Source organism: Letharia lupina (genome assembly GCF_014066315.1).
Source record: "Letharia lupina isolate WasteWater1 chromosome Unknown contig_21, whole genome shotgun sequence".
Taxonomy (NCBI): domain Eukaryota; kingdom Fungi; phylum Ascomycota; class Lecanoromycetes; order Lecanorales; family Parmeliaceae; genus Letharia; species Letharia lupina.
Window position 1 is genome coordinate 252,853 of NW_023502990.1, and position 26,864 is coordinate 279,716.

At 50.1% G+C, this 26,864-nt stretch overlaps 9 protein-coding genes across 9 annotated transcripts; 5 read left to right on the forward strand and 4 right to left on the reverse strand.

Moving 5' to 3' along the window:
* Nucleotides 1-566: 566 nt before the first annotated feature.
* On the reverse strand, nt 567-931 carry HO133_005334 (uncharacterized protein; the record flags this gene model as incomplete). The annotated part of the gene is made up of 2 exons (XM_037296244.1): nt 567-760; nt 823-931. 2 exons carry the CDS (start codon nt 929-931, stop codon nt 567-569), a joined length of 303 nt encoding a protein of 100 aa, XP_037148226.1.
* A 233-nt stretch (nt 932-1,164) lies between these two features.
* HO133_005335 (uncharacterized protein) lies at nt 1,165-1,956 on the forward strand (the record flags this gene model as incomplete). Its single annotated transcript, XM_037296245.1, has 1 exon — nt 1,165-1,956. The coding sequence occupies one exon, from the start codon at nt 1,165-1,167 to the stop codon at nt 1,954-1,956; it is 792 nt and encodes a 263-aa protein (XP_037148227.1).
* Nucleotides 1,957-1,972: 16 nt separating this feature from the next.
* Nucleotides 1,973-3,939, forward strand: HO133_005336 (uncharacterized protein; the record flags this gene model as incomplete). The annotated part of the gene is made up of 2 exons (XM_037296246.1): nt 1,973-2,014; nt 2,803-3,939. The coding sequence occupies 2 exons, from the start codon at nt 1,973-1,975 to the stop codon at nt 3,937-3,939; spliced, it is 1,179 nt and encodes a 392-aa protein (XP_037148228.1).
* A 3,353-nt stretch (nt 3,940-7,292) lies between these two features.
* HO133_005337 (uncharacterized protein) lies at nt 7,293-8,108 on the reverse strand (the record flags this gene model as incomplete). The annotated part of the gene is made up of 1 exon (XM_037296247.1): nt 7,293-8,108. The coding sequence occupies one exon, from the start codon at nt 8,106-8,108 to the stop codon at nt 7,293-7,295; it is 816 nt and encodes a 271-aa protein (XP_037148229.1).
* Nucleotides 8,109-10,135: 2,027 nt separating this feature from the next.
* HO133_005338 (uncharacterized protein) lies at nt 10,136-12,001 on the reverse strand (the record flags this gene model as incomplete). Its single annotated transcript, XM_037296248.1, has 2 exons — nt 10,136-10,866; nt 10,915-12,001. The coding sequence occupies 2 exons, from the start codon at nt 11,999-12,001 to the stop codon at nt 10,136-10,138; spliced, it is 1,818 nt and encodes a 605-aa protein (XP_037148230.1).
* A 3,132-nt stretch (nt 12,002-15,133) lies between these two features.
* HO133_005339 (uncharacterized protein) lies at nt 15,134-16,053 on the forward strand (the record flags this gene model as incomplete). The annotated part of the gene is made up of 2 exons (XM_037296249.1): nt 15,134-15,528; nt 15,594-16,053. The coding sequence occupies 2 exons, from the start codon at nt 15,134-15,136 to the stop codon at nt 16,051-16,053; spliced, it is 855 nt and encodes a 284-aa protein (XP_037148231.1).
* A 1,640-nt stretch (nt 16,054-17,693) lies between these two features.
* HO133_005340 (uncharacterized protein) lies at nt 17,694-19,858 on the forward strand (the record flags this gene model as incomplete). Its single annotated transcript, XM_037296250.1, has 3 exons — nt 17,694-17,924; nt 18,040-19,535; nt 19,600-19,858. The coding sequence occupies 3 exons, from the start codon at nt 17,694-17,696 to the stop codon at nt 19,856-19,858; spliced, it is 1,986 nt and encodes a 661-aa protein (XP_037148232.1).
* A 2,170-nt stretch (nt 19,859-22,028) lies between these two features.
* On the reverse strand, nt 22,029-23,820 carry HO133_005341 (uncharacterized protein; the record flags this gene model as incomplete). The annotated part of the gene is made up of 3 exons (XM_037296251.1): nt 22,029-22,974; nt 23,103-23,285; nt 23,360-23,820. The coding sequence occupies 3 exons, from the start codon at nt 23,818-23,820 to the stop codon at nt 22,029-22,031; spliced, it is 1,590 nt and encodes a 529-aa protein (XP_037148233.1).
* Nucleotides 23,821-25,186: 1,366 nt separating this feature from the next.
* Nucleotides 25,187-26,633, forward strand: HO133_005342 (uncharacterized protein; the record flags this gene model as incomplete). Its single annotated transcript, XM_037296252.1, has 3 exons — nt 25,187-25,542; nt 25,689-26,014; nt 26,215-26,633. 3 exons carry the CDS (start codon nt 25,187-25,189, stop codon nt 26,631-26,633), a joined length of 1,101 nt encoding a protein of 366 aa, XP_037148234.1.
* Nucleotides 26,634-26,864: the final 231 nt, after the last annotated feature.

Sequence of the window (26,864 nt, forward strand, 5' to 3'; positions counted from 1 at the left end):
TGTAACCCCCTACCCATCCGCAGCCACAGCTGAAGCAGACTTCCCTCTGGAGAGGTTTTATTTGGAGAGATTTTGCAAATAATTATCCCCAGCCCACTCTGGCCCTTCCAATCCCAAGTCTTACAGATCTCTCATTTCATTACCGTAACAGATCATTGAACTTAGTCGTTAGCTACAGTGGATCTAGAGAGATCCGCAGATGGCAGGAAAGAGGGGAAATTTCTCTTTGAAGTGCAAAACGGGTTATGTATGGTCATGGCTGGATACCAGGACAGAGCGCAATGGTATTTAGAGAAGAGAATAAAATATATGCACCGGCATCCCAGCGCTTGGGCCAGGCGAGGGAAGCTCCAGTCATGCCACATATACCATAGCCAGAGTCTCAAACTCCAAGGAAATCGATCCTTTCCGTGCCGGATGATGTCGAGCATGACAAGAATTGCCTGGCCATCGAAACCGGTCTCTCATATAATGAACCCGTGGTATAAGTATCTTGAAAGTATATGAAGACTCGTTTGAAAAATGCGATCGATGCAGGTCAAACGTCCATGTTTTCCGATCCCCCATCACAGCATTCCCTTCCTCGCCAACTCAATCTTCCTCGCCGCCTCTCCCTGTTTCCAACCTCCTTTACTGACACATATCGCACTTCCGTCTCCCAGCTCGACTTTATCTTCGACAGCCGGGAATGGACAAGGGCAATGATGCGGGAAGTGAACGCAGGCGAGGGTGCCGGGGCAGAGGTAATTCGAACAACGGGCTGCGATTGAGGATTGAATTAGCGCGGTTCTTTATAAGACGGGATAAATGGAAGAACGCTACCGGATTCGTATGTTCGCTGATACCATTCCGAATCGCTGGCGACGTTCTGGGCTTGCTGTTGTTGTTGCTGCTGCTGCTGTTGCTGTTGTTGGCCACCTTGATTGAACATTTGCTCGAAAAATTGAAATTGCGCGGATGCTAGAGCAGCTAGCGAGCAAAGTAGAGCGAACTGTATGACCCTCATTGCAGGATGTTCGGCAATGTCGAGGTTGAGGAAAGAGAGGCCAGCTGTTCGATGTTTTGCAGAACCTTGCTGACTAATTCTAGTGTGGGTCCTCTTTTTGATCTCGCGACGGCAGAGGTCAACTTCATTGCATCCCAAGCGCCTCATCTACCACAAACATGCGTCCTCTATGTCTCCGATCACCACGTCTTACACTGCCCTCTCACACCTGTCCCTTATTCCAATGGCTCCCCCTCCTCCCACTCTACCATTCCCGCCCCGCTTCTCACGCCTCACAAGGCCGCGCCAACAAAGCCGCCCAGGGCCCCGGCAAACGACTCGGCGCCAAAAAGGGAGCCTCCGAGCTCGTTGTTCCCGGCAACATCATATTCCGCCAACGCGGCACACACTGGTTTCCCGGCGAGAATTGCGACATGGGTCGGGACCACACGATATTTGCAAAGGAGAAGGGGTACGTCTGCTTCTACAAGGATCCCGAAACGCATCCGAAGAGGAAGTATATTGGGGTTGTGTTTGAGAGGGGGATGAAGTTGCCGGTGCCGAGGAATAAGCCAAGGAATCGGCGTTTGGGGTTGGTGGGAAGGGAGAGGGAGATGGGAACGCTTGCTACAATCACCCCCCCAAGAGTCACTAGCGGAGAAGGAAATGAGGCACTGGAGGTTGGAGGCATGACAGAGCAAGGCGGAACATTAAGGCAGCAGGATAAAAGGACAAGGGCAAAGATGCCGGAGTTGAAGCAGATGGGAATAAGGCCGGGCTATCAATACCGAGAGTCGAATCGGCATATTGGGAGGGTGGCAGAGAGGGCGCAAGTGAAGGTCGGAGAATTTAAGAAACGTGGTCGATTTCAGGCATGGCGAAAGTTGAACGCGAGGAGGGCGAAAAGGACGGAGAAGAGGGCCTCGAGGTCGAGGAAGAAGAAGGGATCGAAGAATAAATCGAAGAATTGAGGAAGGTGATTGGAAGATGGAACACAAAAGCAGCGATGGTGCTAAGGTGCCTCTGTGGGTAAGACCGAGCCATCTGCGCTCAAAGGTGACCGTGAGTGCCAATCAAGGAGGGCGACTGCCTGGAATGACGCTCGGTTTGCAGAGAGCTCAGAGCTCCCATAAATCAGAGTTTGAATTTATCCTCTCGAGAGTATGGTTTTCCCATCGCTTCAAGCCCAAGCTTTGTGTATTACGCACATCGTTTCTGACGACACGTTCGGGCTCTATCGCAGTCCAGTCCATTGCACTAATACCTTGTGTCTATTCCTTAGTCTCTTTCTTGGATTCTGCTCCGGTGCGGATCGATATATAACAAGCCTCCAAAATCGATTTGTCTACTTTCACAGGTTGGGTTGTGTCTCAGTTCAAAGCAATCTACTATAGCCCAGCTACAGTTGTGTACCATCTCGTGTCCATTCTTAGTCCAAAGCAATGAGGTCGATGCCTTGAAATCCATCTCGTCTACTATAAGCACCCTTCGCCTTGATTGGCATCCTCAAACTTGGCCCAACCCGTCACTCTCAAATCACCTCATCTCTGAACCGAATATCACACGATGAAATACAAAAAGGGCAAGGGTTGACTCTCACTCAGAAAAATTCCGGAGTAATGCATTTAACTACTTGGCAACGTTGCCTGAAATGGCCGGCCTATACATATATTCGAATATACCAATTCTCTGGGCAGCCAAGATCCAAGCCCCATGAGTCAAATCGACAATTGCAATATTTCTTCGACTTGTATATTAGACCTCGAGAAATCTCCTGATCTTCCCATCTTACAACCAACTCCAGAACACAGACACAGCTATTCTACCAGTCCCAACTAGCAAAGACAACTCAACAGGCATCCAGCAACAGCAACAGCAACAACATCTCAACTCCAGCGATATCAAGCAAGATGGCCAATAACGTCCAGTCCATCTTTCATCTCCCAGCCTTCCTCTACAACGGACCCGTGTCCCCAACAGAACACTGCAACTCTCTTACTTTCCTCCCTGACGACACTCCCCTAAGCCCCGACGCTTTCAATGAATGGAGAGGAACACCATGGGGGCGCACACGAACTCCCGTCCGTCTCGCCGTCGCCAGAGATCTGCACTATGGAAGCACTCCCGACGTCGACATCCAGTTCACCGACCTCAAAGGCCCTCGCCGTCCCAAGACCAAGTGCGCCGTCATCGGATCCGGACGTCCCAAGCCTGAAAGCCCAGCACACTCGAAATCCGTCCCATCAAGCGAGCCACATGAAGAAACGGCCACTGTCAACCCAGTCAAATCCGTCCCATCAAGCGAGCCACATGAAGAAACGGCCACTGTCAACCCAGTCGACGAAAGCAGTCACACCGTCAGCGTCAGCGTCACCGACACCCCCAGCCCCAACCCAAAGCGTTCGAAGCGCGATGTCATCCGATCGAGACGCCCCAAGCTAGAGCACCATGGAGACATGAGCAACCTACGACCAGATGACCGAGGCATGGACGCCGCCACATGCGAAAAATTCTATCGCATGTCCACAGCCCCAGAGGACCGCATCTCACTCACCAGCACAGAATCCGATGACAGCGACGCCTCCGCCTCGACAAGAGTCAGCTTCGACCTAGGCGCAAAATACGCCACACGGTCAAACACTGAACAGAAGGCCAAGTGCAGAGCCGATGCCCGTGCTATGGTCGAAAGAGAGGCAGCCACCACCAAGCATACCGTCATGGTGACCAAAGTCGCTCCCGACCTCGAGGAAGATTTCCCCACCACTAAGCCCGAGGAGGAGAGACCTGAGTTTGCAGTAAAGGCGATTGCGAATGCGGAGGGGGAGACAGAGGAGCTTGCTGCGATCTCCAACCTCAGCCGCCAGCTCACATCCACCAACCTCAACGACGGCCGTAGCGCCCTCACCGAACAGATCACCACCACAGGGGATGACAAGACAGAAGAGGCCGAATAGCGTGGAAGGGTAAGTCATGCTCATCTAGTTACGCAAATCCGAGATCAATGCTAATAGCTGTCCCTAGACATTGACAAGATTGGAGAGCAGGACAATGAAAGACCGTATCATTGTCATGGCTGTCCAAGCAGGATTATAGCCGCGTGACAGAAGAAGGACATGGGGATGAATTTGGCGTTGCATCCCAGTTGCTGTTTATGCCCGCTTTTTTCAGATAGTCGCCGCAGATGAATAGAATACACCATTTATACCCTCAAAGAACCCAGTGAAATAATCAACATATCTCTCACCTCGAGTATACTTTTGGCAAGGTCACTGCGCAACTCTACTCCCTTTTGCGAGCCTACTGAGGCAGCTAGCCCTCAAAACGCAGCCGAATGCGCTGTCATCTCTTCTTGAAACTGTATTACGTTTTTAATCTGCCTTAAACCCACCTGTTTCAAAGCTTGGAAGATGTGTAGCCCGCCAAGTGTTAGGGGAATCGGGCCGCTGTTTGACGGCTTTTGAAGTCTTGTGGAACCCGCAGGTCGCCAGATGCAAGGGGGATCAGGCGGCTTCCAATGATTCGTAGGTCGTCAGACATGTGAGAGATCAAGCCTAGAGTTGACTGCTGGCAAAGCCTCGGATGTACACAGCGCACCTTAAGACCTTAATTGTTAGTCCTGTGTTCACCAGCTTTTGAACTTCCGAAACATGTTTCTTGCCGCATGTCTTGGGAATCGCAGCTAGGTAAAATGATCTTGAAGACCTCAAGATTTACGGCCAGTCGGGTTCCTTAGGGATTGAGTCAAGCTTTCACGGCTGTCAAGGCTTTCAAAGGATGCCAACAAGCACAGTTTCAAGACGACAGGCTTATAGACATCTTCAACAGGTAATAGGGGGCGAGGTCAGTACCCATTGAAACACTTATCAAACATAATTCCAATGCCTCTACACGGAGACCCTTGCTCACTATTAGTTCTATGGGCAAGTAGTGGTGTAGGATGAAGGTTCTGTTTGACGAGGTCGTGCCGCAACATAGCTAAACCACTTCAGGAAATTCCAACTTCATCTGAGGTTACACAAGTCACTGATGACTGAGGCACCACTGGACTCGTATATACAGACTCTGGTAAGCAAGGCAGAGGCACCGCAAAAGTAGACATGTCCACACTTTCATTCTCAGATGCGGGATCATCCTTCCTGTTACCGCAGCAGGCACAATCCACAACCTTCAAAGTTGCGACTGTGCATCACGTTCCTTCCTTTCTACTCTTGAAAACACCGCACATTACCGGCCCAGTCTGGCACTCAACCGTCCAACATAAAAGCCAAATGCATATAATGCATAAACTGATGCCCGAGGCTTTCAAGAACCTCGAATTCCCTTATGGTGTCCCCATCTCGCCTACAGGTAATTGTCTAATCCACCAGGACAACAGCGAAAAAGTCCGAACATCAAGCCTTATATGTATGGTGCGCAGAACCAGAAAGGGGAACCTTGGCGTCTCAGATAACAAGTGGACTGTACAACAATAAATCTTGAAAATGCTGTCCTGACACCAAATTGATCGGTTCTATCTCTGACAGAGCAGATCGAGGAAGAACGTCTGCCGTCTACATTTTATCAATTCAAGGACGTGAGCCATACTACATCACGAAAATCATAATAAGAAGAGGATATCTTTAATTTGCCTGGAGTCCCAGCGAACGGTTCATCACTTCCATAATCCAAGTGAGAAATCGAAAGAGCAGAGGGATCTAAAAAATGAGACTGGAAATGCAAAGGTCTACGGGAAGAATTGGCGTGGCAAGCGCCTACGTAGGCGGTTGGCAAGATGGCAGGGGCGTAGCGGACATTGTGGGTAATATTCCTGTAGTATTTGACCGTGAGCGTGAAAAGGAGCCTTGCTATCCGTCGTTCCCAGCCCCTAACATCCAAAACTTCATGACAAAAAGTGCTCTTTCTCCTGTGGATTTGGCTTGCCACCACGCCTCCTAAGGCTGATGTCGAGATCCGGGCATCAAATTTTGCCGCCGACCCCAGCTATTGCTCGTATTTCCTACCACAGTCTGTCAGCAATGGTTCTCATAGCGCCTTACAAAAGGACGATCAGCGCAAAAAAGCGCGCCCAAGCAGACCAACGTCTGCAGCAATACGAAATGACTGCTATCGCGCCAGGTACAAAGTAATATCATTTGAAAAACTTGATGCAAAACCCCCAGAATCTTGTCGATTGTTTCACCCATTGATGCAGCTTCGCCCAAAAATCCGCTTGATAATATCCAAGCTTCATTCTCTGCAGCCGGTGGAGACTCATTGTCATTTCGCAGGCGATGATCACCAATACGCTGGCGAGAATATGTGCAAACTGTGGAGATTTCCGAAAATTATTGACGTCTCGAAAGCGGTTTACCAAAAAGGAAATGCCTATCTAACTTCCGGACCAAGGACTTCCGCTTTACAAGCCTCAGATGACAAGACGGCCTCCTCAATACAATCGTAACGTACTACCGCTAACACCTCACCAGCTTTGTTCCTTGACAGCCTTCTCGATATGTTGTGTCGGCGTTCCAAGGCCGTGATGTAGACAGAAAAGACTTCCCAATTTCTAAGTGATTGTCCCCCCTCAGCTCTTACGGATCGATGTCAAAAAAAAGAGCCTCAGCCTCCGACACGCGAGAGTGGCCTCCGATGGACTCCCGGCCCCTGCGAGAGGCTTCTCAGCGTCAAGGAATTCGAGAGTCGGAGATGAACTCCACCAGAAATGCCGGATACGAATCAGGGCGCGTGATACGCATGGCATTTGCGAAGCATAACAGGGGTGGCCGAGCGCACTATCGTTTACCGCACCCGAGAATTTGCCAGACTAATACACGAGATTCTGCCCCATCTCTAAGCTATTGGAGGAGCCATACGACGGTTTTACCGGCCAGGCAGGGGGCCTGAGGAGAAGGAGAATGGTATCAAGTTACGGTAGCTACAATTCGGGCATGTTTGATCCCTGATTTGTTCGTCGTCAGAAGCAGACATTACGTACGATTTGAATTCATAGATTGATCTTGTAGAATCGAAAGCCGCCTACAACAGATGCAGTCGGAAATACTAGGCAAACGGTATATCCTTGAGATCAATAAACGTGGAATAAAGAAATTTAGTGCCCGGGAATGTTATAGATATAGAACAGCCGAGAGAAAAAGTTTGAATGTCGATAGAAAAATAGCCAACGAACAGCATCCCGAAGCTAACGTCAATACTATTCAACAGTAAATACTCGCCACCCGTAAAACCCATCCCATCAAACTCCTCCCGCCAAAGCGCCCCGAACCAATCCGCCCATATACGTCCCACCACCACCCCCTCCCTCCGCCCCTCAAAAATCCTCACTCACGACCCCCAGCCCCCCTTCCCTCATAAGCTTCAAATCCATCCCCATCTGCACCCGAATCAGATTCTCCGCCTTCTCCTCATACAACTCCCTCGGCCAACCTTTACAAAAACCATACATAGCCCCCACATGTCCCAGCTCCACACCCGCCATCAGCGGATCAGTCCGCGCGTACCGGAAGCGGAGCAGCGCGCAGAGGTCCTCGGACGAAAGTACCACGCGCCCGTCGAGTACGAAGGCGACATCGCGGAGGGCGCGCCAGTGGCACTTCTTAGGGTCGAAGGGTGGCGGGGTCCGGAACGTGTCGTCTGCTGGCGTATGTTGTTGTTGTGGTTGTTGTTGTTGGGCCGGAGGAGCGACGGAGCGGGAGGAGGAGGGCGAAAAGACCGGGGCTGCGGAGCGGAGCGTGGGGTCGAGTTTCGGAAGCAGGATCTTGTGCGGGGCCAAAGGGGTGGCGGAGGTGCCGTGGGAGTACATCGGGACTCCGTTGATGGAGGTCATGATTCTGGTGGGTGTGGGATTCTTCGGTTGGCTCGGTTTCGGGTAGCGGTGGGGTGGGGGGAAGGAGGAGATGGAGGCGCGACGAAGGTCCGATTTGTCGAGTCCAATGGCTGAAATCCAGTCGTTGGCTGGCGTGCTCCCCACGGTGGTTTCGCGCTGGATGGTCTTCTGGACTGGCTGCACGACATTCTTGGGCGGTGAAAAGGAGGGGGAGGAGGAGACGTTGTCAGGACGCGTTTTGTGAGCGCGACGGGCTGGGGCTTTGTTGCTGGCCGGCGTTTTGTAAATTGTGGGGCCCATACTTTGTTCTGAGATGGTGTGCGTGCGGGGGGGAGGGTGGCAGAGTGAGGTTGTGGAAGTGTGAAGGGTCAACAAAAGTGGGGAGCGAGGGGTGTCTCTCTTGGAACGGACTTTACAGCTCACGGATAGAGGATTGGAAAGTCAGGTTGTACCAACATGAGGTTTGGAGGATTGCTCGAGATGATGGCCGAAAGGTGAAGTGCTTTGTGAACAAGATAATGTTTCCCCCAACAATTATCGGTCATAGTCGCCACTCTATGTATGGTATCACAGCCTTCGACCTACATCTCCGCAGCCAATGTGGTGTGCGCATCTGCGTCCGGTGGACTCTGAAACTTCAAAGGCGCAGGTAAAGAACCATGATGCGGTAACATCTCTCATTGGTGGCCTTCAAGTGCGGAGTCTCGGCATCTCGTCGCCGCTGCTGATCAGCAGATCCTCGGCATGGCGTTTGATTGGTTGTAGTCCTGACAACTTGGGGAAATTGCAAAGCAACAGATGCAGCAGCGGAAGGACCACGTGCAAGTTCCGACCGGGGCTAGGTCCGTCGCCATGGGCGGGTCATCGTCCATTGGCTGCAGGATCTATGAACATTGACGGAAGGCCCGACCCCTTTGGAGCTCTGCGGACATTTTCCGTCCGACCGGTGTCCAATACACCAGCGTCACCGCGTTGCCCAGATCCTGTATAATTCGTTCGGGAGGGGCCTTTGGTAACGGCGCTGCAGCTTTCCAATCCTTGTTGGTCTGACCGTGCCATATCAAGGTTATCATGTCTTCGAATTGCATATCTTGGACTGCTGGTATTGGCTTGTAGCGATACTTTAAGTAAGCTACAAATGAAGCCGGTATCCACGCCAAACAGATCCACGAATGCGGCATCTCTGAAAGTTCTATACCGTACTCTGCGTAATTCGAAAGGTGCTGAAGGTGCGATCGACGGCTTGAAAGGATAGCTATGAGGTGCTCCAGACGCCGTGCTCCTAGCAAGCTGTGGATCCCTTACATGAAGACAACTTTCGTCTTTTGCATTCAAAACACATGATATTCAGAGGTCTGCGACTAAGGAAGGTGCTGAGCCCGCATGTTGCCTAGCACTGGTCAGTAGGTTTTCCTGAACTCTGGTAGCGTACATGCTTTTTAAAGAGTGTCGATTTTAGATTTGCGTTGTATGGAGTTCCTGGATGCTATCCACCGTTTCTAGAATTTTCAAGTTGCAGCTCTGAATGCCTCACACCGCTCGCTGCAGCAGCTAGTTTTCGTCAACCGCTTCGTGACTTGAGTGTTTTGTAAAGTGGACTGAGATAACGGGTGGAGAACGTAGAAGGTAGCAACAAGAACAAGTGATCTTGAGGTACTGTAAAAGTTCGAAGACAGACATGCTTTCACATTGTCGAGTAAGCTAGTGGTGTTGATCACATGATCGATTGCGCCAGAATGCGATCGAAAAGAGTGCGTGTCAAAGGATCATGCTACGAGACCTTACACTTGAGACCTTTGCGTCTGTCTACCGGTAAAGGACATCTCGTGTTATTCTTTTATTGTCCATCAGTGCTAGCCCTTCGTTTTGCAAGTGGGGCCCCACCGACGCAGCCACAGCGACAACAGGGGAGACTATTCTGAGTCTGATGACGGACAGTAATGACTTTGGCAACAGCTAAACCAGATGGCAGCTAAGCAATCGACGGGAAAGCCCAATTGACATTTGAAGGACTTGTGACGCCGCGTTTGATACCATGAGAAGATGGGAACGGGGGTCCAAAGTGTCGACTTCTGACTGAGTCGGCCTGGGACTGTGGGGAAGAAGTGATGATCGCCGCCGCTCAAGATGCAAATTAAATCTCAGAAGAGCTTGAAAAGCCACGAGTTTGATTCTTTTCGGCAGCATTGTCCTTGCTAAATGACGTTTTGTTTGTCATAAAACTACAGAGTCCGAGCATTCAATCTGTTGATTACAGCAGAGATGCCAGGCAATGCTCGATGATGCCTGGGGCTCGTACAAGAGATCATCCCTCCGCTGTTCCCAGCTTACCTGAACTCCGCATCAACCTCTTCAAAATGATCGAAGAAGCCCTTGAATAGCTTCACACCTAGCCCTGGATCCTGACTGCCGATCGTCGCCCGAATGCTATGCATACTGAGCTGCGGCAAGCCCGCATCGATCGCCCTCATGCCCATCGCACTTGACAGCATCGGCCCCACAGTACCACCACTCCTGCTATCATTCCTGATTTGAAAGACCTGCAGCTTGGCATCACACTTGTCAGCAACGCGTTGCAGGAAAGCCGTACTGATGCCGTCAGTCGTAGTATGGCCATTCGGATCTGCCTGGATGGCAATGCCAGTATTGAGCCTCGGGGCGTGGTTCTCCAGGTATGCGCCCATGAAGTTGGGATTCACGGCATGAGAGACATCTGCAGAGATCAAGAAGCTATTCGCGTACATCTGGGACACGCAGTTGGCCCCGCAACTCTTTTCGGAGAAAGCTTCGCAGATGCGCTCCAGAGCGCTTGGGAGAAGATTGCTATGCGCGCCTTGGCGAAGAAGTGAGCCAATTTCCTCATCATCGAAGCACCCCACTATTTTGATGGAGCTGGAGTCAGTGTCGTCAAGGCTGGAGGCAATGAGTGCCTCAATAGCGGCGAAGGAGCAGAGTTTGTCATCGACACGCCCTGCGAAGATGAATTCTTTGTCCAGGCCGCCGAGCTGGGCCGGTTGAGTGTCGAAAAGCTCGAGCTCCCAGTTGACGATGCTGCTATCTGGCAGATTTTAGTAACTCGATTAGTATGACAGAATACAACGCTTACAGTCTTGGATGTTCATCTCTCCTGCTATTGCTTTTACCAATCGCTCTGGCTGTGTAGCCGTGAAGGTCCCAGCGCCGCCTAGGATATTGAAGTCCTGTCGTTTATCCGATGAATCATCCTCGGACTGTGCGTTGTCCAAGCCGATAATAGGAACCATCTCGGTCTCTTTGTTGGGATGCGAGAGGTCCGCAGCGGCGCCAAAGTGAGGCGCCAATGTCGGTATCCTGGCAATAGGCCATCCCAATTTGACTAACTTCGTCTCTATCTTCCCAGTCTTACTATTTTTCACCAACACTCTCCCTCCAATTCCTAGATCCCTATCCCACCAGGTATTGTTTAACGCTCCAGCGTAAGGCGCGACGCCAAGCTGGATGTAGCCTGCCTTGGTAGACAGTGTCGGAATGGGCTTCACCCGTGTAGTAAGAGCATCGATATGGCTAGCAATGACACTTGCTCCGTTTCCGGACTCGTAGTTGTTGCCAACGACGAAAGCAATCACACTACTGCCATTTCGTGTGAAGCAGTATTTGCCACCTCTTGAAAGCTTGCTTGTCCACGAGTCGCGCTCCGATAGATTCGTAAAGCCACGCGATTCGAGTCTCTTGCATACGGTTGCTACAGCGTGAAAGGTAGTGGGGTTCTCGGAGATGAAGGAGAGAAACGGCTGCGTATACGATTCAACGTCGACCGGAGGCACCTTCTCTTTGCGCCAGGCGTGCCGAGCGGAGGTTTCAACATCAGCGGCCGTAGCGTCCATGATGGCGGATTGCCGAAGCTTCGCCATCATATCCGTGATTATAGCATTTTTGGCGTCCTCGGCCGTTGAATGACAGGTGTACCCAAGTGTCGCGCACTGGGGGCACTGTTCACCCATCCTCCTCAATTCGCCGCAGGGTATTCCTAGGCTGCGGCATTCTCTGCATGGCCTCGCCCATGGAGCATTTAACACCTGGGGTGTAATCATGAGGTCTTTGGGCTCGTTCCCTTTCGGTCCTGGCTTGTCTTGTTGAACGTCTGGATGTAGGTTTAGGTGGCCTTGGTTGACTGATGTCCGTCTAGGCATGTTGTTAGGTTGTGATCGAGTCATTGGATGCGGTCGAAGTTGATGGACCGGCTTTATTACTATTTTTTAGGAAACAGCTGTAATGCTACGAAGATGGCGCTACGAAATGCTGATGATAGTGGCTTGTGAAAGTTGCGATGGTGACGATGACTAAGGTAAGGTAGGGGAAATAGTTTTCACCGCTAGTGTTTTAAACCTCGTAGCGCCTCTCATCCCAAACTGACTTCATTATGAGCCGCAAGCTTGGTACAGGATCATCTGTTGTGATTGAGTATGTCGTCTTGACTCTTAATCAGCAGAGATCCTTCTCTGTAAACACAACACGGTTTAGAGTCTAACAACAGCCTCACCGGCATGACTGCTCTGCCCCCAAGTCCGCAAAGTGTGTTGAGAGAAGCGAACTTCACTTCAAGAAGACATCCTATCTAAACTAAGGTCTACCTTACTTCGTACCACCATCTTCATCACTCTAATCAGTGAGGTGGTCAGGACGACTAATGTCACAATGATAGCATCTTACTCTCCTCTCTTTGTCAGTCTCTTGTTCACCCCTTGAGACATCGCCATCAAGCCTTGAACACTAGATGAACCGAGAGAGAACTTGAGGTTCACCACTTATAATTGCAAGAACCTTGAGTTCTTTCACACAGAGACTGCTGTCACTGCAATCCACATGATGGCAGGTCTATTGCCTTCAGTCCCTTCGGAACCTTTCTACGCAGTCCATGATTGGGATAGCCCTGTGATGAAGAAGGCTCAGAATCAACTCAGGATCTTGTCTGGGATCTTTGGCCAGTCAAGCATACAGTGAACAAATATGTATTCTCTGCAGGTAAATCTCTGGTTCGTATTTACAATGCCAGGTGCATCGCTTGCAGCGAATAAATCATTCTTTTCCCAGCAAGCGGCGGCAACCCAGATCAACAAAGAAGATCAGCAGATAGAGGTTCTACAGCCATCGTTCTCCCCGTGCACTGCCAGTCAAGATGCACATCCGGCAAACGCCAGGAGCAAAGATCATGGCAAGTAAAGGTCTACAGACTGCAGCGTTGACCTCCATCCTTGCCTCGGTTGGGAGCTTGAAGAAGAACAACATAAACGCTTCTGATATATGCAGTTACAATCGATGTCGGGAATCCTGGTCGATCAATAGGAAATGTTTGCAGTACGTGCCTGCACAGCTCCACCATAGAGTTCACGAAAGATGGCGGTCTTTCAATGGCTTTCAATTTCTGTCGCCTCCCTTTGAGATTCGCGAGATGGTAGCGAGGATGGTTATTGGACTTATTGCCGAAACCTATAGAGGAAAACCCTGTGGAGAAAGATTCGACCTTTCCTACCCCTCAAGACTGGAATATGCGAGACAATGGTCCAGAAAATCAGAAACTCGTCGTCTCGCTTTGCTTAACAAGCAATTCTACAGCGAGGTCATGATCACTTTCTTCATATACAAATGTGTTTCAACGAACTCCATCTACGACGAGTCGTCATAAAATTTTCCACGTGCCAGTCGTTGCTGGCAGGACTGAAAATGTGACCTCCCCGTTTGCCAAAAGGTATGCTGCCTCCGCGTTTGGGCTATCGTTCGTGTAGTACTTCGAAAATTGATCGTGCTGAGAGGGCACATCGACGAGACACAGAAGCAAGAGTGGTTACAAGGGCATGCATTGAAAAGTAAGGGTGTCGTTGCCGGCTTGCAAGAAGTCAAAGAATGGCAGAAGCAAATCTAGGGGCGGTAGTAAGTCGACCCCTCGGTCATTCGCTTTTGGTCTGCTTGCTGGCAATACTCATGATTTCACAGCTCGGCGACGGTCTGTTGTTGCGAGCCCAACTGCGTCAAGTGAGTTCCGTGACAAATACAATGGGATTGGAGGATTCATAACGTATCAATGAGACCAAGACTTCTTTGTCGAACAGGCGCAGTGTCACTCTTAGTTGTGGAAAAGTATAGATCAACGGCGAAACGAAAACACGTCATCAGCATTCACAGTTGGATAGCGATCACGAAGTCGAAAATCCTTGTGCAAGAGGGTATTCATTCGCAAGTTTTATCCACGATTGCACTCTTCCCTTCCTGAACCCGCTTTCAACATTGCAAAACTGCTCTTATAAAGCCAACCAATGGTCGAACCTGCTCAGAGATTATTGGAAATATTCGACGTGTATTTCTACTTTCCATGAATCACAGTCTTTTAGCTCAACCCCGACTGCGTCTTCAAAGTTGAGACTCAATAGAGTCCGAAAGCCACAGCGTCACTAGCCCCATGAAAATCCTTGCTCGTCTTACCCTCCTCCGCTTGACGGAGCAGACATCCATCATCTTCTCAACCATGAGAAGAGTACTACTATTTGTAGTTTTCTGACCACATGCGGCTTGATATCAGGACTAGAGACAAACAAATAGCAAAGATACGTGCAACCAGAAAACCTCAATCTGAATTTGCATCTGGTACATAATTTATGTTGGGACTATGCCAATCAATTTAATGGTGTGTAACTAGGATTCAATTGATGAGGAGGTCTATGTAGTGTAGAGAGGAGTCAGGACATAGTACCTAGCAAGTGAATCTGCCAAGACACGCTAGGCCCGAATAGGCAGGTGCTCTGCCTGTAGCCTTAACTCACACAACAATTTAGTCTGAATATCATTGAAGGCCCATTGTATTGATAAAGAGTCTGATCTTGTGCAGATCTCGTTCCAAGTTCATATTCTCGTTCACTGTCACTTGAACAGGCAACGCTTCTCACAAAAGGCAGACTCCTGGGGTCGAGCAAAGCTTTGCATTCACCCCTCTCGCTGCATGATTGTGCTGGGGCAATGATATTAGCGTCTAATACATATACCACATGATGTCTTGCTTGTCCAGTCGGACAATGTGATCTGCTCTCTCAACACTGGGCTCGGTCTGGCTCCTTCCTCAATCCTTCAACCTTAAAGTACTCTGACAGCTTCCTTCAACGACGCAGCCTACATCAAGGCTACCAAATCACAGATTGCCTGCCCTCTTACCGTGTTCGAAGACAATAGAACTTCAATCGGTACCTTGGATACTTACCTGCCTGCTTCCCAACAAGTGAGTGTCTATGCAAGCCTCCGCAGATCCTTAGACCCGCAAAGCCACTGACCATTTCTCCAGAGCCACCATACCCTCAAGAATGCAAGACACTCTAGACTTGCGGGTCCCCCAACTGGCCTTGCTGCACTTGACTGAAGACATGGACATCGTAAGACCGGAAATCCATCAGCCATCGACACGCCTTGTTGTTGTGGAGCGTCAACCGCCTTCTCTGCTAGATCTGCCATTTGAATTGAGAGACGATATACTCAGATACCTCCTAGTGTCGAACACGGAGGTTCGGCCATACTCTGCTGACTCGGTATCTGTGCACCCTTCAATCTTGGGTACCTGCAAGCAAATCCGTGACGAAGGTATCGGATACCTCTACAAGAAGAACAGCTTTGTCATGGACGAACCCATTAACACAATGCAATTCTTCTCAAGAGAATTCCAAGGCAGCCGCTCGCTCATCACCAACATGACTTTCGACCTGTAAGCACGGTCTCTAAATCGCTTTACCCACCGTGCACCGAGTTGCTAACTCCGCTGGACTGTAGTGGTGCCGCCCTCCCGCTACTAGACCGCCGTGGGCACCCCAGCTCCAGCCACACTAGGCAGGGTTGGCAGGATAATTACAAAAACCTGCGGGAGCTGGCACTCTCAATCCTACACTGGAGCATGGCGCTGGAGAACATACCGGCAGGATTGTCCTCTGTGACAGTCATTCAGTACGACTTTCTGAAACACTGCCTTCACATCCGGTTGTTCGATGCCGCACATACTTTGTATTTCTGCCCAGGTTGCGCATTTACACAATTTGCCCGAGACCACCCTGTTGAAGAATTCTTGCCGAGTGCTTTGGCAGGGCGCATTCGTTTTACGCAGGGTCCACAGGGTCTGATATCCTATATTCCTGATGCCAGTCCGCATGTTAGTGACGAGGAAGCTCGAATGCGACGGGACGAGTTGGAGGAGATCGTGGCGCGCAGGGTTTCCAAGATATACAATCGGCCTTGATGAGCAGGATGGTGTCGAAGGTAAGCCGCAATTGCCAGTGACCTTGACTGTTGCTGACTTTACACGAAAACCTCCAGATGTCATCCTTACGGTTCTAGACAATGGGCGGTCTTTGAAATGTTGGATGGATACGAAATGCAGCCAGCATACGATTCGAGCCATTGACATGGGAGGTATTAGAATTATTAATCTTTTGAAGAAGTCATCCGAATCCTGCGGCGTCGCCACTATCGATGGGAAGGGACACGTTTACAAATTGAACTACATCCATTCTTCACAGCATCGTCGGTTTCCACCAAATCCAAGAGCCTTCAACTACTTACTCTTTGACACAAAAGAAGCATGGTGATGAAGATACAAGGCTCCCAAGTCCCAACGGTCCACCGTCAACCGCTTCAATGCTAGTCCAGACCGGTCCATTGGACCGTCTGGCGGACCAGTTGGAGTATTTCATTAATAGTCGGTCGACTGGTCCATGTTGTTTATGGACCGATCCGACTATTAGTTCACCGGTCCTATTCATGGATTTGATGGCTACAGTTTATAGTGAATATTTAATCATAATAGATATTACTAATCTATAACCACATTATTATGACATATTGTGATAACAAATCCGAGCTATTCGAAGCTCTTACTATCCTTATCACTTTTTTTAGCATCGCTATATAATTCATAGCCTCCTTTAAGCCCGTCACGCTTACGGAATATAGTACCTAAGTCGAAAATCCATAATACTATTAGAATTATAGCCTCGACTCTTAGTCGGACCAGTCCAATAAGTAGTTGAACGGTCTAACATTGGAACCGACTACTGACCGTGTGTATATAGCTTTACGGTGGACCGGTTCCGGCCTCTGGACCGACGGTGTAGACCGTCGGGAGCCTTGTGAAGATAACTAATTCAGCAACTCAGAGGCCTGAAGATGGAGAAAACTCTGATTGTTCATCTCTGCCGGATGCGGACTTAGAGCAGATATGTTTTCCGAGGTATTATTCGGTCATTGAAATCTCTGTCGTTTGCACATAGCGATGTCTGGAGAGAAGGACAGGCAGTATTTTCCGCATCAACCTACACAAGGCTATTCACCTCATCAGCACAAGAATTGATACGTTGTGACTTTGCTCAACGTGTAATGTTTATGTCGTCGAAGCTCTTCGGTGAAGGAAATATACCACGCTAGAAGAGTCTTACTTGCGATACACTAACCTATCTTGGTCAAGGATATCGATACCGGCCCGGCCCACATTACAGCGGCTGTGAACGTATTATTCGTCTCAGCCTCCCAGCTTTCTCCCAACTTGTTCCTGGCAGAAGGTGAGGAGCGAATTTTGGATTCAACCGGAGAAGCAATAGTTTTATATGCTACTCGTACCTCGTCGTTGTCCCCTCCAATCCGTGTTTTTCCGGGCTGCTTTTCACTTCCCCAATTAGACTCGGGCCCCGCGTTCGGCATCGAGTATCACAGAGCTTTTTTGCATGTATATTGGTTGTACATATGTAATCATCAAGCTGCTATGATACTGGTGTGGACAATCCTACCGGAAATTACGATTTGGTAAGAAAATAGGCTATTCATTCCAGTCATCACCCTGCGCCAAGAGCAGTCACTTACTCAATTATATATACGTAGACGAAGATGCCTCTCAAGAAAGCCGCTGAATCTTCACTCGGCCCTCCGAGGAGTGAAACGCCTCAATGGCTTCAACGCATATTTGTTGGTGCTGGTCTGCTTGTAGTTGGGAAATGGGCAGCGAGTCTATTCTCGAGCGGTTGGATGAGTGACAGTACTTTGGATCATGTGAAGGATTCTGTGGGCGGACAGAGCTCTGACCCGTACCTTTCGAACTTGACGGAGCCATGGAGTAAAGTAAACAACCTACCCTTGTTCATTCGTGACCGCATCCATTGCTTGCAGGCAAAGATTCTATAATATCATTGCATGGCGAATGATTTTATATGGCAGTACTTAATTCTCTTCGCAGATCACCCCAAGCAAAGAGATCGAGTACCATGACTGTTTCGGCGACTTCCAATGCGCCCGCTTAGATTTGCCCATGGATTGGAACAACACCGAGCCTGGCGACCCTCGCGTTGGTCTAGCGGTGATAAAATTAGCTGCAAGAGTACCTGTCACAGATTCCAGATACGGCGGACTTCTATGGGTCCAGATTGGTGGCCCTGGCTCATCAGGCGTCGACTTCATCATAAAGCACGGGAAGACTTACCAGATGATCGTAGACTCCGACGTTGACCCTTCACTCGATGACATTGATATTCACATTTCTCCAAAGTACTATGACATCCTTGGCATGGACCCTCGCGGTGTCAACAACACGACGCCACGTTACTCATGCTTTCCGACCGCGGCTTCGAGGGATATCTGGACTCTGCAGTCAGGCGCGCAGGGTATCAGTGGGAGTTCCGACGATGCATTCAACAATGTCTTCGAGAGAACGAAAGCTCTTAGCGAAGGGTGCTCTAAGCGTGTTGCAGGTGGCGAGAACGTCGAGGACAAACTGGCTTATCACATGAACACATCCCCAGTCGTTGCAGACATGGTCGAAGTCCTCGAGCGGCACGGACAATGGCGGGAGAAGCAAGCGTTAGCCAGTATTGGTCAGTCAAGCGGGCACTATGCCACTGCCGCCAAAGAGAGGACAAAATGGCAAAAAGGGGAAGAGAAGCTCTTATACTGGGGTCTTTCGTACGGCACAGTGCTCGGTGCAAACTTTGCAACTATGCAACCCCATCGCATCGAACGTGCCGTCATCGACGGCGTAGCTGACGCAGAAGATTTTGCTCGTGGTGAATGGTTTACCAATCTTCAAGACACCGACAAAATCATTCCGAAAGTCTGCGAATACTGCGACAGAGCCGGTCCAGACAAATGTGACCTGTACACAGAAGGCGGCGCGCAAGCTATCAGCGACAAATTCGAAGACACGGTAAACTCCCTTTACGAGAATCCCATAGGTGTTCCTGCCACGGGCTCCATGGCACCAGACCTCATTACCTACTCAGACGTAATGTCGGCGATCCGGCCCGCCCTCTACGGACCCATAGGATACTTCCCCGATTTTGCAAGAATGCTCAACGATCTCTCGAAGGGGAACGGCACTTCATTGGCCATGGTCAAACAAGCTTCCCAGCGCGTCTCTACGCCCAGCGAAGAATGTCTCGACGCCCCACCCTACGCGCCGGGATGCCGGACCCCAGGTCCAGAAACACAGCTAGCGATCTTGTGTACGGACGGCGATTTTAGGACATATGAGATGAGCAAAGCAGATTACGGAGCCTACGCTGACGAACTACGGCGGCAGAGTCGATGGTTAGGCGAGTCATGGGCTCATATTCGCATGCAATGCGTGGGCTACGATGTCCGACCGAAATGGCGAGTCCCGGGACCGTTTACCGGGCAGACGGCAAAGCCGATGTTGATTTTGGGAAATACTCATGATCCTGTTACGCCGATCCGAAAGTAAACCTTCTCCAAACCCCCTTCTCCACATCACCATACCATCTGATACTGACCACAAAACAAGTGCCCACACTATGGCTTCTCGCTGGCCCGGCTCTGTCGTCTTAGCATCGGACGGGGAAGGCCACTGCATGTTCAGCTCCCCCAATTTGTGCATGGCGCGATATATCCGAAAGTACTTCCAGACTGGAGGAATGCCACCCAAGGGCACAGTGTGCGAGGCCAACGAGAGGCCATTTATCGGAGTCACGAAGCCGCCGGAGGAGGGTGAAGAGGCCTTACTTGAGCGGTTGAGGTCGGACGCGAGGACATATCCTGAGTGACTAGGTAAAGAGATGGATGGCCTGTTCCTGTCCTTCTTTTCGTTTTCTGATTCCTTGGAACTTTGGCTATTCTTGAATCCGAACATCTGGAGTGATACATATTGATAATACTGGTGATGAAGTAGGATAAGACGAAGATCAGACTATCGTGTATGCTCTCATCAAGATTAAAACCCAGCGAGGGCGAATCACCGAAAACTCTTTCTGTTGGCAAGCGTTTGTAGAGCAGTAGCCAGCCAGTGCTAAAGACGATAGAGGAACCCTCACTACTTACCATCTCTATCATGGCAGCGAGCAAGTTCCATCCTTTGCGCTCGTAAAAATATTACCCCGTAAGTCAATTGCGCACGGCACCTCACGCTATCATCGCTCGATATTGGATGTATTAAAATGACAATGCCACCAATACATGCGCTCCGTGCTAGGGCTCACCGCGCCCGCAGCTGACGAGGTCGCCACATCTTGCGCAGAAAGACAAAAAGTTTGACACAACGCATGGTCAGGAGGGAAGAGCGTAAGCCGGACTGAGGCTGTATCATATCGGATGCACTAGCCTTTCAATACCTTAGCCGTGTAGCCACCAATATCCGCTTACGCGCTCTCCATCTGCAACCACCCCTTCCTTGCCTTGGAAGGTCTTGGTACCACGACAGAGCCTGCCTAACCTGAAAGCAAGTATATCCTCGATGATGCCTGGGGGCCATGGATCGAGCCCGAAGACGATGTGTGGCGATGCTGACGTTTCTACTCTGTGGGCTGCCTTATGAGACCTCCAAACTTGCAGCTCTGTGTATGAGATTCCGCGGGTGCATATGGCGGATGCTCGATGACAGCGAAGAGGGTGGGGTCCATTGCCTTTTGCTTTCCCTGATTTGTCCTCTCGTTCAATGGCAGACCTTTGTAAACGATTGGATATGAAGCCACAGCTCTGATTTTCTTGTACATGCATGGCCGATTGATTGGGAAATGGGCGCATTTTGGTTGTTCGCGACTCATTTCAGCCAGCTACTCCATCCATCGATTTCGCTGCGGCCAGCGCAGCCCAGGAACCACACCGAGTATGAAGAAGATGAAAGTCTACCGCGGCTGTGGGAAATTGATTTCGGCTATGGGAGAGCCGAGATCAACGCATGGACTTCGTTGTCTACCGTATGAAGTATCGTGACAAATTCCAACGAGAAAGCAAGCATCCGCCAGTGGCAACGGGAATGCCAGCCTCTTTCGATGGTGAAGAAACGATGAGGTTCAGCATAGCGCAGGGTATAAAGATGCAAAACCCGGATGGGAATGCTAATTATGGAGTAGCCCGTGCGGATATACAACAACGGTACAAAACCTGGCAGATGTCTGATCTTCTAGAAGCTCACTGGCCCACTATTAGGTCAGATGCGGCGTGACCTCGTTGAGTAAGTTCGCATTCAATCCTCGTGGCTGAGTCAAGTAAGGCTTATTCAGAACACATCCTTACTCTTTGACAGATGACGAGGAAGAAGACAGTAGAAAGAGTCCTTTCTAGAGCACCATCCCGCCGCCTCCATTCTTCCGGGAAGTATCAACGCTCTTCTTTTCAAGCTTCATCCGAGCAATATTGAAGGTCCTCTTTTCAAGGTTCGTCGTGCATCCAAACATCCTTGTTCTATCGATTACTCATACATGATTCAACCAAATGTGATTCGTTCCGCGCCTCCTGTTGCTGCCTCCAGACTCTCTTTGAGGGTCTAGAAAGATAACGTTAACAGATTTCTTCGAACTTTTTCCATCCGTTCCCTTCTGCGCTTCCTTCTGGTTCATTTCCTCCTGCTTGTTTCCATCTCTATCCCATCCACTGGCGGGGGTCCAAGATTCAGAGGTCCAGCCCTACCGGCCAAGACATTTTGGACCCCAGGCGCCAGTGGATGGGATAGCAGCCACTCAACTCCGCGCACGGGATGAACAGAGCCAGATTAGCGGGTCTGTACTGCTCACCCCCAACACTTTCACGAGGGTTCATTGTTCCTCCCGAGAATCCTTCATTCGGGCAAAGTTCGTGGAGGAGAAGGCGGTACCAAAGGGAAAGTGTCTCAGCACTCGTTGGTACCTCTCAAGGCCAGTCGGTAGAGTTGCTGGACTTCAACGGCAAGTCGAAATTGCTACTCTGAACAAGCGCGAATGGATCGTTTCCTTTTTGGCATCATGTGCTGGTTCCATCCCCTACGAGCATCCAGTTGTCATCAAAAAGCGTTTGCCAGAAAGCATCGTCGAAGACCGGGAGCGACTCTCCTGTGTCAGTCGTTTCGAGGGACCCATTAGGGTCGGTGGGCTTGTCATCCATCCCTTCATACTCAATCCTCGAAACGCGTGATGATTCGTACCATCGTAATGCGTGATGTACTTTCCTAAGGAAGCGGATAAACACATCTTTCCCATACATAGCGTTTTCTAAGACGAGACCGCGTCTGGAAATTGTCTCTTCGATCGACGTGACTTGGCTGTGCAGGATATCAGGGAATGTGAGAACATTTCGCGCATGCTGCAAATCCCAACCATCGGCCTCAGTGGTAAGAAGTTTGACGGCATTTAGGAGTGCATAGTTAAATTGAGCCCACAGTGTAAAGCAGATGCCGGATAGTCTTCCGACAAGGATTGATGAATAGACGCCAAAGACTTTCCTCGTCGCCAGGAGACTGGCGTAGATAAATTCGAGTCTTCCCGTCCTATCGAAGACTTGAAAACCGACTCGGGGTAGGCACATAGGGAAGTCAATCTCGTAAAGAGCGATTTGGGTAGTGTGATATGTTGCGAGTAGAAGCTCTTGAGTAGACATGCAGTTAATTGATGCACTTCTTATGGATTGTACAGGAGGCTTACTATTTTGTTGAGACTCAACGGGCAGTGAAGCCCAGAATGTCTCCAGCTCCTTTTGCCACGCTCTCACAAACATCTCTACAGGAGCGTCTGGTCTTCGAGAAGCAAGGGATTCGTCGTATGGAAAGCTACGACTCATGCGATACCAGATCTCTTGAAGGCGCACAAGCTGCGCTAGTACAACGTCACTTTGATACTCTCCAGCCTCTTCGAGCTTGTGACAGCATTCTAATATGTAGGATGTGTTGAATTGTGGCTCCAAACCTCGGCAGCTGGCAGATATCCTAATCAAGAGTTCAAGCTCCATGGATGAAATAGACACACGTGAGGTCAGAAAATGAAAGAAACGTACACAGATGTCAGATAGAAACAGCCAGCAAGGGCTCGCCACCCGTCAAACCTGCTAGACTCTAATCCATGGGATGACTGAGTTCTGGGTTTAAAGGATTCGTGCCCGTCCAGGAAGAATTTGCCACGATCGTAGGTTGTCTGTGTGCGATTCAAGCCCATATTGTTGATCAAAGCCTTAGTCAAGTGAAGCAGATTGGTGATTTGTGGGTTGACGAGAGTGTGATAGTGGTACCTGCAGTGCCATCAATGCTTGCAGTTCTACCAATGTAGTATCGGCCAAGGGATCGAAGAGCATATAATTCGTACCATGCAATGAAAACCAGTAGCGCTTGAAGCAGGTCGAGAGACACTTCGGCTCTCAACAGCAAGCGCTTAGTGAGATCCTCCATCAGATCAGCCCCGAGTACCATTTGGCGATACGAGTTTCCATGCGACGCCGCAATGATGATAGCTTTCCAAAGCAACGGTCTCTCTTGATGAAGGCTTTGCGAGGTAATATACGGGTCTACCACAACGAAAGGAAACTGCTCTGTCATATTTTCCTTGAATTCGAGTAGCAAATCTTGTGCTTCTTGCTCATGGGGGTCAAGCTGTGACATGCCTTGACACGCAATTGACAATTTTTCAACGGTCGTAGTACACACAAGGTCAGCTGGGGCGATAGCGCCACCGAGGATTTTCACGGCGGTTGTTTCTGCGTCCAAATTGATTGACTGAGGCGTTGCAATGGAAAGTCCAGCTGTCGATGCATTGGAATCCAGAGACATTGGTGATCTTGGTAAAGGAACACCGGACGCCTGACTCAATGGCGTCTTTTGTGAGGCAGATTGATTGGATGTTAGTAAAGTAACTAGACCGTCTAGCTTCTGTTCTAATTGGGCAACGCGTCTAAACAGGAGATCAGTCGCGCGTGGGAAGGGAAAAGGCTGACTCGGTACATACGTTGGCTTCGACGTCCGTGTACGCTTACGGCTTGGCCGTTCGTGTAAGAAGCATTGCTTTTTCAGACGATGACACCTGCGGGATCTTAGCTATCACCAAAAGGCTACTGCGCTTCCTAAAGAATGGTAAATTACCGCTGGCAAATTCCCTCGACCGCTGGGTGAGGGGTACACTTGGCCTTCGCCTTGACACACATGGCACATGCTCGGATGCTGGACTGCCTGGAAGGACTAGGGACAGATTGAGGATTCTCCGCCATCAGAATCGATTCTCCCCCATACCCCATTGGAATAGGCTGTTCAATGGCCTGCATTCCTGCAGCTTCCTTTCCGATCTGCTGAAAATGTTTCAGTAGTACGAGGCACACGCAGCATGTCGGACGGAAGAAAAAATGAAAGCCTTCTTCCGTGCTTGGAGTTGGCGATTATTAATGTCAGATGTAAAGGAAGAGACGGAGTCGGAGAAATTTCGAAGATGCCGATTAGCTGACTCATCTGGCCTTGGCCAATCAAACCCTTGCACGTAGTGACAACCGCATCAGATTGAATTTCCAACTCCGCTCGGGCACATTAGATCCAACAACATGGATAAATAAGTTACTCGTGTTAACTATTCAGACTTATTTATAGAGACGGCTATGAGACTGTGCTCAAATTGAACCGTTGCACAACGTTATCATCAACAAATTTGGGGGCGGGACGCGCCTTCCGCTCAGCCTCTTGCTCCTGTGTTTCATGGAGTGACCTCCAAGGCTAAAGTATGCAGTGCTATGCCAGGATGGCAGGGTTGCTAATCAATGCTGTGCGCGTGGAAGACCACCACAAGATGAGAAGAAAGATCGAAATCATTCGAAAAGACTTCATTGTCGACGAACGGCTTTGTGTCTTACAGGGGACAAAAAGAAAGCATCGATAGTCAGAGGGCTCATAGTGCGCTATGATACAGTACGTCCTCAACTAAGTAGAGACACCGGAAGGCTTCGTGCTCATTGGTTCTCTTGAAAAGCATTCGAAGAAATCGAGCTATGAAGCTGTTATTCCCCGTATCTATGATCCTTAACGGTCTAGTATAGGGAATCCCATTCGCAAAAAGACTGTCAAATATAACTAGCCTTGCTACTGTCTAAACGTAGCCATTCTTCATTCTAACTTATGCTACGTCCGTTGGTGGATTCTCAAGCGCAGCTCGAGGATGGAACTCCTTGGGTCTTCAAGCCAACCCAAGTACCTACAAACCGGCCGGTTCCGACGATTCAACGACTACCATTTTGCGCAACAATGCGACCTGATGGTCCTGACCTCAGGCTTTGACTACTATTGCAGCATTGACTCTGGCTGGTCTTTGAACGGCGGTGACCAGTATGGACGTATCGTGCCCGACAATGCCAACATATTCACTCGGTGCAAGTCTTTGGCAGGCTTCGTAGATCATGCACATAACAAAGGCTACAAGATTGGCATCTACCTACTACCCGGTGCCTTCGTCGGAGATGGTGGGATCACTATTGAGAACACTACCATCAAGATTGTGATGTCCTTGATACTAGCGTGACCTATAATCTACGGCAAGCATTCAACTGGGGCGCCGACGGCGTCCAGCAGTGGCATGACTCTATTGTTTGCAATCTGGCGTCGATGTAAGCAACCCCAAAATGACGCTCTCGAAGCATCTAAGTACATTAGCCATGGAACAGCGGTGTTGATATGCTTAAACTCGACTACCTAACGCCTGGATCTCCCAACCCCGGCGAGACATTGCCAGCGGACACCAGCCAATCCGTTGCCAAATATCGCCAAGCCATCACGAATTGCGGCCTCAGCATCAGTCTTGACATCTCATGGGGTCTCGACCGAGACGAGCCGGAATGGGACGTCTGGAAGACGAACGCTGATACACTGCGCCTCGATACTGATGTCAACAATGATGACTATGCTTGTGACTCTCAGACTCTTAATGCCCCCAAACCCCATACGCCATCGCAGCGCATCTACCTTCACATCCTTCGACGCGGTCCAACAGGTCATCGAAGCCCACCGCGTCTTCATAACCCCACAACCCCTCGACCGAACCCGACAAACCACTCCCGTCGCCATCCGCCCAGACATGGACAACACCTACGTCGGAAACCCACAATCCCTATCCGGTTGATCCGACATCCAACGCTACACCATGGCCGTCCATTGGATCGGCGCTGGCGCAAACATGATCACAGGTTTCAGACCGAACGACCCGGGAAACTCTAGGGTCCATGCTCAAATACGACGACGACGAAGCAACGGCACAGACCGCCTTCACCGCCACGTATCCTATGCAACCGCGCAACCGCACCGGCTCGCCCACCGTCGGTGCTTCAGATGCTCTCCAACTCCGAGCCTGGATCGCCGGCCCCGGTCCCGACGGTACCGCGGCGGTGGTGTTGGCGAACTGTGGCTCCGACTCCTCCCTCGCCAAGCGCGGAAGCGCCTGTGTCGCTTTGGGGACCTGTCTAACATATCGTTCAGAACAATTGGTAACCATTCCGCTGACCGCGCTGGGCATTGGGACTGGGGTGGAGAATGGGGCTGAAGCTTGGGATGTGAGGAGAGTGTGGGGAGGGGGCGGGAGTGGAGGCCCGGATCATACTGATGTTGGGAATTGAACTGATACGGCCTATTGTAATCTGGGACCCGGGGAGAGCGTGCTTTACATGTTTATGAAAGTGGGTAGTTGAGAGCCATGTGGATGTCAGTCTTGAATGAGAATCCGGAATTCAAGTGTTCCAATTGCTGTAGATGATGCTTCGAGAACAAGTGATTTCAGACCGAGAGCGACCTTTGCCTCAATGGTGCAGGACTTCCTCTTCCAACTTTTTGACACAGACTGAGGAGCA